The sequence below is a fragment of the Neolamprologus brichardi genome, chromosome 6 (assembly GCF_056152115.1).
Source record: "Neolamprologus brichardi isolate AB-2024 chromosome 6, ASM5615211v1, whole genome shotgun sequence".
NCBI lineage: Eukaryota > Metazoa > Chordata > Actinopteri > Cichliformes > Cichlidae > Neolamprologus > Neolamprologus brichardi.
The window spans coordinates 26,645,179-26,655,557 of NC_142109.1; the positions used below are offsets into that span (position 1 = coordinate 26,645,179).

The 10,379-nt window shown below is 37.6% G+C and overlaps 1 protein-coding gene across 1 annotated transcript; it reads right to left on the reverse strand.

Annotated features, from left to right (window-relative positions):
- Window positions 1-932: 932 nt before the first annotated feature.
- LOC148102563 (uncharacterized) lies at window positions 933-7,784 on the reverse strand. Its single transcript, XM_087842583.1, has 6 exons — window positions 7,751-7,784; window positions 7,320-7,649; window positions 6,486-6,596; window positions 6,345-6,383; window positions 6,118-6,266; window positions 933-1,349 (listed from the first exon to the last, which is right to left on the reverse strand). The coding sequence occupies exons 1-6, from the start codon at window positions 7,782-7,784 to the stop codon at window positions 933-935; spliced, it is 1,080 nt and encodes a 359-aa protein (XP_087698709.1).
- Window positions 7,785-10,379: the final 2,595 nt, after the last annotated feature.

A 10,379-nucleotide genomic window follows, 5' to 3' on the forward strand; every position in this document is an offset into this window, starting at 1 on the left:
GCATGTTAACAGGCATGATTAACAAGACTTGGTTGGACAACTAGGTTTGCCAAGCAGACATTTAAGTAGAAGATTTAGTTTTTTAATATTAGACAAAGTACATGAAACTATTATTTATAGAAAGCATTAAACAAAGAGCTTAGCGAGTTCAACGTTTTTGTTTGTTTCTCTCTGCTGCATCTTTTTGAAACTGTTTCATGGCTTATTTCCAGTTCGAAATTATTAATTTTGTCTTTGTTTTTATGTTAGATCTTATGTCAAGAAGCGACTGTCTTTTCGACAAATAAAATACGCCATCTTGAAACAGCTTTTTTTTTTTTTGCTTCATTGAGAGCTAGGCATCAGTGTGACATTATATTACAAAAATATGATTTTTTTTTTTTGTAGTAAGGTACAGGAAGTTCATATTTGGTTATTTATATCAGCCCTCACTGCCAACGTGTCTTTATTCATATGACCACTAGGAGTCATCGGAATACATGCGTTTCCTCCACTATGGTGACCTCTTTTTTTCTTTTTAAAGGGAGCTACTGAAACTACCCTCCCACAAAATACTTCCAGATAAGCATCAACCTCAAAATACACTACATGTATCACAAATGCAGAACTATATCATTACTACAATTAACTAAGTGAAAAAGTACAAATCACTTTTACTACAAACTCACACCAAAGGCAAATACGCAGTCTAGCTACTAAATATATTCATTCACTAGGGATGTAGTCCAGCACTTCCCCTGAACTTACCTAGAAATATTAACAGTGTCAAATGGTAGTTCACACAGTGTAAGGTAAATTTGATTAAGACACACATATTAAGCCACATGTGTAATCAAAACACTTAACAGCACCATTTAGTGTAAAAGCTTATAATGATGGAAATAGGTTTTGCTTATAACTGTCAGAAAAATATCTAAATTGTATCTTTGAGATCACCTCTGATTTACTCCTGATAAATCTAAACCAAACCAAAGTGTTCTGGGCTTCTCTTCGGTGGATTCACAGGGGGCTCTGGAGACACAAGGAGATGCACTATTAGTACCGCTCGTTGTATTTTTGCATGTCAGAGGTTTATCTCTGTGTTTGCTACACTTGCTAACACCTGTTCTTTCAGATATTACATCTGGCAAAGGATTTATGTAGATCCCAGAGTTATTATCGTGGTCATTTTGATGCTCTGTGGGTGTATGTTCTGAAGCTGCAGCAAGGTTGGACACGGACATGTTCTCATAGATATGAAGGTGTACGGTAGATGTCGTTTCTGTTGGTTCAGTTGCTGGTGGATCCAGTCTTTGATGGTGTGTATGAACAGAGGAACGCCCAGGTAACTTCTGAAGATGCTCTGCTCCCTTGAAAACAGACAAAAATAAAAAACAAACATAAATAAATCAGAATTTTCTTATATGTTCAAAATATTTATTTTATTTTATTTTACTCACATGGCATTGAATAGCATTACCTTTTAGCTGAGTAATTACTATGTGAATTAGACAACAATTTAAACAGTAAGGATAGAGGCATGCACGGTGCCATCAAAATGTATTTCCCCTATTCCTGATTTCTCAGTTTTTTGCATATTTCTTACACTTAAATGTTTCAGAGCATCAAATACATTTTTGTTTATTATTTAAAGAGAACTGGAGTAAATACAAAATGCATTTAAAACAAATGTTTATTAAGGAAAAATAAGTAATCCAAATCTTCCTGGCCCTTTGTGAAAAAATAATTGCATCCTCTTGTTAAATCATCATCAAGTCATTAATTAACCTTTTTTTTTTTGAAAAGCTGAGTTCAATTTCACTACACACACCTAGACCTGCTAACTTCCAGACCTGTTTGATAAAGAAAACACTTAAATAGAGCCTGTCTGCCAAGGAAAAGTAGGCTAAAACACATCATACCACAATCTAAAGAAACGGCTGAAAAACAAAGTAATTGACATCTATCAGTCTAGAAAAGGTTACAAAGCCATTTCTAAAGCTTTGGAACTCTAGCAAACCGCAGTCAGAGCCATTATTAACAAATATCAAAAACTTGGACTAGTGGTGAATCTCTCCGGGTGTCACTGGCCGACCAAAATTATTCCAAGAGTAATAAACAAAAAAAGAATCCAGAAAAACATCTGGAGAAATGCAGTAATGACTGGCTTTAATTAAGGTCAGTGTTCATAATTCAATAATAAGAAAGGAAAAATGGGCATCTATGGGAGAGTTACTTGGTAAACACTACTGCTAAGATGTGTTAGTTTTACAATTTAATAAAAAATACTTCACAATAACAGTCAAACATGGTGGTGGTAGTGTGATAGTCGGGGGACCATCACACTACCACCAGGAACCATGGAACTTCAGGAAATATGAATTCTGAAAACCCAGAACAGGGCTCTAGACTAACTTTTTGACATGGGCGCACCGGTACGCCTAACTTTAAAAATTTAGGCGTACCGGCACAAAAGTTAGGCGCACACAAATTTTTCAACCGCATCGCTTAACACCGCAGTTTTACATGTGCACCCTCTTTGGGGGGGAAGTCCATACAGACAATATTCATTTCTAAATTATTAACTAACAATCTTGTGCTTAAAGTGCTTTGTCAATATTGTAGAAAATGTTAAGCTTAATCATCATCTTGGCCTCCTCTGACGACCTGTTTGCTGCTGCATGCTGCTGAAAGGTAGTGGGGAGAGGCCTAGGCTGCTCACTAGGGCTGGGTATCATCACTGATTTCTATAATCCATTCGATTCCGGTTCTCAAAGTCCTGATTCGATTCAATTTAGCCTCAGACAGTCAGAAATATTATAATTCTGATCATTTATCAGTACTGATACATGTGAGACTTTATCAGAATTGTGAACATCACAGCAGATGCCTTTGTGTGAAAGTAACTGAGAATAAAACACAGAAAAACATGAAGGAGATTTTCCTGGTCTGGCTTTAATAGCAGATAACCTTAAAAATATTCTGCAATATTCTGCAATTTGGCATAATTTTAAGAAGTTTAAATTTCTTCAGTATTGAAGTGCAAAAATTTGGCTTTCTTGTCGGAGGTCATTTAAGTGAAAAAAGAAAAAGACAGCGCTGTAAACAACGGTAGACTGGTGGGTAATATGCGAATGAATAATGCAGAAAACAGATTTGAGACGGGAAACTGTTCTTGAAGTACACACAGAGAGCTGTGTATGAAGTGTGATTTTTATCGTGGTGGAAGCAAAACAGCAAAAGTCAGAGGGAATTCATGACGACATTGATCAAATGTGAAGCGTAGTTTGCTGCTTCTTTTGCTGCTGGCTCGGCAAATTTTGGTTGGAGAGAGACAAAACTTGCAGCTCAGAATCAGCGCAAAAAAGACGTAAACACAGAGTGGACCCAACGCATCAAAAACGCTAAGCTCTAAGGTGAGCAAGCCGAGAAAGACAAAGCTGATTCTGATGCGTCGGGTCCGCTCTGTGTTTATGTCTTTGTGTTGACTCTGTTAATGAATTGATATCGCCTTATTCAGACTACTCACCTCTCTCTTCCACCTGCACTTTCAACTGGACCACGGCCAATCAGAGAGGTCCCGCCCCTGACTATCTCTGATTGGTTTAGTCCATGATAGGGGGATAATGTGTGTCTGTTGTTGACCACACGGAGAGTTGCAGAGCTTTGCAGATGCACAGGTGTGACCCAATTTTTTTTTTTAGTCGCACCACAGAAAAATTTGGTCGCATTTGCGACCAAATTGGTCACACTCTAGAGCCCTGCCAGAATGTCTGGCTACCATTTTTTGCCCTGAAGCTCAAGCACTCTTGGGTTATGCAGGAGGAAGATGATATGAAACACACTAGCACTAAGGTGTCTGAAAGGGATCTCAAAACTGGATTAAAGATGGCAGAGAGTTGGTGTCGTAAGCAGAGATGGGCCTTACTGTAATCCGATTACTTTTTTCAAGTAACGATTAAAGTAAGGGATTACGATTGCAACTCGGTAATTAGATTACCGTTACTTTCCCGTAGGAACGCTGCGTTATTGCGTTACTAAAACCGTGATGTCTCATGACAATGACATAAGCGAGTGCAACGTTTGTGACAACAGCTGTGTGCAGATAAACAATGGATAATTTTTTTTTTTTCTGTGCATCTTTGCTGATTTGATGAAAGCCCAGTCTGGATAACCACATGTTTTGAGAGTTTGTGTTCCAGAGGGTGGAGAGAGTCAAAGACTAGGTCCAATCAAAGACCAGACTTAAAGATGCTTTTGTATGACCTTAAACAGGCAATCAGGCTTAAAAAGCTTTCCTAAAGTGACTATATTTCCTCCACAGTGATGTGAAAGACTCGTTGTTAGTTGTCGCAATACTTGTTGGTCAAGTAGCCCTTCACAGCCTGGAGGCGTGTTTGGCGTCATTGTCCTGTTGAATTACACATGACAGTCCAACTAAACGCAAACCAGATGGGATAGCATGTTGCTACATAATGTTGTGGTACTCATATTGGTTCAGTGTGTCTTCAATTTTGAATAAATCCCCAACAGTGTCACCAGCAAAGCACCATCACGCCACCTCCTCTGTGCTTCACGGTGGGAACCATGCATATAGAGACCATCAGTTCACCTTTTCTGCACGGCGGGTGGAAGCAAAGATCTCAGATTTGGACTCATAAGACCAAAACACAGATTTCCACTGGTTCAATGTTTATTCCTTGTGTTTCTTGGCCCAAGCAAGTCTCTTCTGCTTGTTGCTTTTCCTTAGTAGTGGTTTCTTAGCAGCTATTTGACCATAAAGGTCGGATTCGCACAGTCCCCTCTGAACAGTTGATGTAAAGGAATATCTGCTACTGGAACATTTATCTGGGCTCTAATCTGAGGTGTGGATTGCAATGTAAATTGCAATTTTTGAGGCTGGTGACTCAGATCAATTTATCCTAAGCAGCAGATGTGATTCTTTGTCTTTCTTTCCTGGGGCAGTCCTCATGTGAGCCAGTTGGCCCTTATTTTTTTGCAATTTTCTGGACTGGCTGACCTTCAGTTCTTAAAATAATGATGGGTTAGGGACTGTCATTTCTCTTTACTTAGCTGATTGATTCTTGCCATAATATGAATTACAACAGTTTTTAAATAGGGCTGTCAGCTGTGCACCAACCTGACTTCTGCACAACACAACTGATGGTCCCAACGCCATTAAGAAGGCAAAGGTGACTACATCATGAAGCTCACTGAGAGAAGGGTGTGCAGAGCTGTTACAAAGCAAAGGCTGGCAACTTTCAGGAATCTAAAATATAAGACATTTTTTGAGTTATTTATATTTTTTCTTTGCTGCAAATATCCATAACGTTTGCTTCATACATTTGATGTCTTCAGTATGTATCTACAATGTAGAAAGTAGTAAAAATACAGAAAAATCATTAAATGAGAAGGTGTGTCCAAACTTTTGACTGGTAGAGTATGAGGCTCCTACTCAAAAAGGCCTCTGTGCTCTTCTTCAAATGTAATTCACTACAAATTAAACAGAAATGTAAAATGTTAGTCAGTGTATTTCTGAGACACTTGAAGGCAGAATTCAGTTTCTCTGCGTACCAGCTCACCAGCCAGAGCCAGACTAGCTATCTCTCCCCCTTCTCACTTTCTTAATTGTGCTTAGTTAACCGTCATGTTGCTCAAAGGTTAGTACTTTTATCTTGCTACTTTTAACAGGAAGACAGTAGAACTTATCTTTGCATCTAATGGTGTCAGTGAGTGTGTGCTTCTGAAACAGGAGTGACTTCCAGTGCCAGTATCTGTTCCTTTGCAAGAATACCTTTTTAGTTGACCCAGATTTATCACCAGAGCTATACACAATATGACTTTTGATTTTCAATTGTAAGGGGAAGAAGCATTTTACTTAAAATGTCAAACCATTCCTTTAGCACAACACTAATGTAACACTGTGGTTTTAACACATCCCCATTGAAAAATTCCACAATATAAAAAAATGAGAAATGACTTTTGGAAAACCCCTCGTCACATACTTACATTTGATGCATGAAAAAAACCCAATCATTTTCTACTTTATTTAATTTGCTGTCTAAGGCAATCACTGATCTCTAGGAGGGCTGTGAATGAACCTCCTGATAGTGTGATCTCCAGTTTTCCATCTCATACCTCTTGTTGATGCGCACTGCTTAGATCTGTGTTGTTGAAGCAAACTTGTAGTTGAGGTTTTGAGGTTTTTCTGTACTTCCTGAAGCATACTGTCAGCATTAGGAGACATGTCATAGCAACGCCCCCGACTGCAGCATACACAACGGTGCCTGATGAAAACAAGATTATAGAATCATCTTATTCATCAATAACTTATACACCAATCACATCCTCAAGTGGAAACTCACCTGTGCTGATTTTAGGTTGTTCTTTAGTGGAGAATGATTCTGCAAAACAGGACTCAATATTACTTCTTTATGTAAAATGTATCCAGAATTTATATTTGTAAGGACTGTAAATCAATAATTTATAATACATTGTTTTTATACCTGTTGAAGGTTTTGTAGGCTTAATGGTGTCGGTTCCAGTTGTTAACTGTGTTGTGTTGGTATTCTGATATGTCCATGTGGTAGGAACATCAGGTGTCTCAGTTTCAATAGCTGTATAAGAGAAAGTGGCAAATTACGGTACTATTATTAACTAATCAATATACAATATATATATTCTAAAAGTAAAAGTTTTTCATTCAAAATTTAATTCTGCAATAAGTATTACTGTTTTTAGATACCTTTATTTTTTATATATATCTAGGGATGTTCTCTGCAAAATAGGTTTTATGTCATGGATATATAAGTGAAATTATTAATATACTGATGCAAAAAGGAATTGATGCATTTTACAGATGTATTCACTCCAGGTGTCCAGAAGCTAGTTTTAACAACTTTGTATTAATATAGCTTATCGAGAGATGACTTAGAAAGAGAAAAACAAAAGTTAAAATACACCTATTTGATTTTTTTTAATGATCTGATGTTTCTAATATGTTATAAACTGGATGTTTTTCTTCACTGAGCCTCCAAAAATACAATAAAACCAAATGAGAAGAAAAAAGGGGAAATAAATCTTTTGAATCTTTTAACAAGAAGATCCAGTCAAGCCACGAGGGGAAATTACTTGGAACCACTAGATTATAAACCGGATTATAAAATGCATTTTAATTCATAAGCTATGCTTTTTTTATGCAGTAATTTTTTCTGAAATAAAGAACTATAAGAAACATGGAGTATTTTTTTTCCTTATCTTTTGAAGTAAGAATGCAGATGCATAATTCAAATTAAGCGTAGTGATAAAATAAACTCAGAAGAAATAAAATGATGACATACCTTTCTTTACTGTAAGCTGTATCTGAGTGTATGTGTCCAAACCAGGCCTGTCCACTCCACACCAATATTTCTGATGTGAGTCTGACAGCTGGAGATGATTCAAGGTCACAGTGAAGGATCCATCTCCAGAATCCACCAGAGTTATCCTCCCGGACTCTGCTCTTCCACCAGATTTTACAGTAGCCAGCCTGTCTTTCTTGCTCCCACATGGATCTTTGCAAAAGTATTTATCATACGCCCATGCAAGTTTGTGTGAGCACTGGAAGGAGACATTTCTGCCCTGAAATCCTTCTACCTTCATCAACTTGATTCCATCTGCCAATGCAGCTGCTAAAATTGGCAAGATATAGGGCATCGCGGAGTTAAACAAATGTTAGAAAACATTAATACATTAATTAATTACATTAATATAATTTTTCTAAGCCACTTACAGCAAAAAATACAGATGATATAGATGGTCTTCATTTTGGCTGATAAACTGCCAGCTCTGTGGTTCTTATCTTGGTGGTCCTTCCAGGTATTTACGACTGGTCAAACTCTTTCAGTTTGCTCCACCACTGTACGAGGTTGTGCACATGAATTGAATTATATTGTAAGTCACGATCGCGATAAAACCATCGAAAATATTTACCAAGTAAATGAAATCACTGTCACATACAAATGATTGCGAAAGAATACAAGGTGCGAGCCGACTATAAGCGCACAGAGCAGTCACGATGTGCAGAGAAGCGTTTGTTTGTGATGAGTGGGGGGCAAACACGCCTCCGCAGATGTGTCACAGCTGCACTCCTCTCGCGTGAATTGACCTGACTTGTGAAAGTTTGGAGGCGAAGAAAGGAAGGAACTGCTTCAAAGAACTGACACCTACACAAACTTGATGACGGTCTCAGTTAACTGACAGTTACTCGTTGACAGCAGCACAGTTTTATGCCATAGTTGTTTATATTTTTTTCTTTTAGCACGTAACGTTAGATTTGTGGACAAGTCATCTACATCTGTAGATGTGTTTGATAGTGAATACATTTTAAAGTTCTGAAACCTCCCTGTTTAAAAGCTTAGCTACAGTGTTTCCCTTCTCCAAACAGGATTTTACTCATTTTAATCAAAGACCGTACTTTAATTTTGAAAACTGGTTTACTTCCCGTCGACATCTGTGCAAGTAACAATATGAATTACACCTGTTCAGTCCAGCTGGTTTTAAAAAGAGGCAGAGGACTCACACAGTGCCAGCCAGTGAGGGGCACAGACACAGCAGGGCGAGGAGGAAGCAGCAAAATGGTCATCAAGGAAATCTGATTTGAAACCACATCCAGACACAGAGGAGGGCTCAGCAGTAACAGCATTTACAATAACATGCAACTGATTAAAGACTGGTTATACTCACACTACATCGGTGTCTTAACCTCTTGGGTATTTGTGCTATGATTGTTTTGACCAGAAGAAAATCCAACAGACTTTGCTTTAATGGGTCTTTAAAAAAATCAAAAGTTTTTCAGTTGAAAACACCTGATTCTATTTCTGCTTTCAAATGAACTGGTAATCCCAGAGGGTCATTTAATTTTGCCACTCATCTTTGTAATATTGGGAGGGAAGAACTCGATTTAAATTTGAATTTTCAGTACAAATGTGGTAACGGCCCTCATATATTTCCCCAAACTTATTTAATAATATTTAATTTCCCCAAACATATTTACTATTGATTTCATTTTCAATAAACTTCTCACATTGTTGCCTGACACCTACAACGTCTCCTTTACAAAAAGCAAAAACAGGAAGACGTGAAATAATGATGACTCCAGTATTTGCCTACATTTAGTTTCAGTTGCATGAGTATCATTCTGGTGACTTGACAAACCAAACCAAAGCAGGAACAGAAATTTAGATTCACCACAAACCTACAACAACATATTGAATACATCTTACTTTATACTTCTTATATCTGCATCTGTGGATGTCGATCAACAATTGTGCAGTAAGCTGCACATGTAAAAAAAAATATAAAATTCACTTTTCATAAGGTATGATTTATTTTTTTTAATTTTAAAATATAAAATAAAACATAGAAAAGAATTAACAGTTTGCAGACTGCAGAACTAAAATTAAAAGATCTGCTAGAGGTAGATATCTGGAGTTCTGCAGAACGCAAAAAGCTATTTCTTTTCTGTGCATTTTTGTTTTCAGCTCTGCAGCTGCCCCACATGGTGGTGAGAATGTGCGTGGTTTATTTTTTTGTTTGTTTGTTTTTGTGTGTCTGTATGAACAGACTGCAAATCAATTTCCCACTGGGGACAATAAAGTTACCATTGACCATTGTTTTTTTCCCCTGTTCTGTATACATAAAAAAAAGAAAAGAAAGTAAATGTAAAATATGTTTTAATAAGGGTCATTGTGAATATCCAGCCCCCCACAAGATATTCAGGTCTCACCCCTCCCCTGCAGAAGAGCCAATGACCACACCCCTCATATGATGACATCAGTCATATGATGCATGCAAAAGAAATGTGGCAATTAAATCACTACACAAACTCCTTATTCGGTTATTTAAAAGTGGTGAACATAGAGCATTTTATGAAAATAAATTACAGTCAGGGGTTGGTAGAGAATTCAATTCAATTTTATTTATACAGTGGCAAATCACAACAACAGTCACCTCAAGGCGCTTTATATTGTAAGGCAGACTCTACAATAATAAATACAGAGAAAAACCCAACAATCATGATTCCCTATGAGCTAGCACTTTAAGGACAGTGGAAGGAAAAACTCAATTTTAACAGGAAGAAACCTCCGGCAGAAACAGGCTCAGGGACGAGCTGCTGTGACCAGTTGGAGTGAGAGAAGCAAGACGGGATAAAAGACATGCTGTGGAAGAGAGCCAGAGATGAATAACAAGTATGATTCAGTGCAGAGAAGTCACACAATGAGTGAGAAAGGTGACTGAAAAAGAGATACTCAGTGCATCATGGGAATCCCCCGGCAGCCTACAACTTTTGCAGCATAACTAAAGGAGGATTTAGGGTCACCTGATCCAGCCCTAATGATATGCTTTAGCAAAAAGTAAAG

What these genes read in the sequence shown, in the direction of transcription:
- LOC148102563 (XM_087842583.1), bottom strand. Translation starts at nt 7,784, where the DNA reads ATGAAGACCATCTATATCATCTGTATTTTTTGCT. An exon ending in ACAACCTAAAATCAGCACAG is followed by an intron (nt 6,267 to 6,344) that starts GTGAGTTTCCAC and finishes TGTTTTCATCAG; the next exon opens with GCACCGTTGTGTATGCTGCA. An exon ending in GCAGTGCGCATCAACAAGAG is followed by an intron (nt 1,350 to 6,117) that starts GTATGAGATGGA and finishes TCTGTTTTCAAG; the next exon opens with GGAGCAGAGCATCTTCAGAA.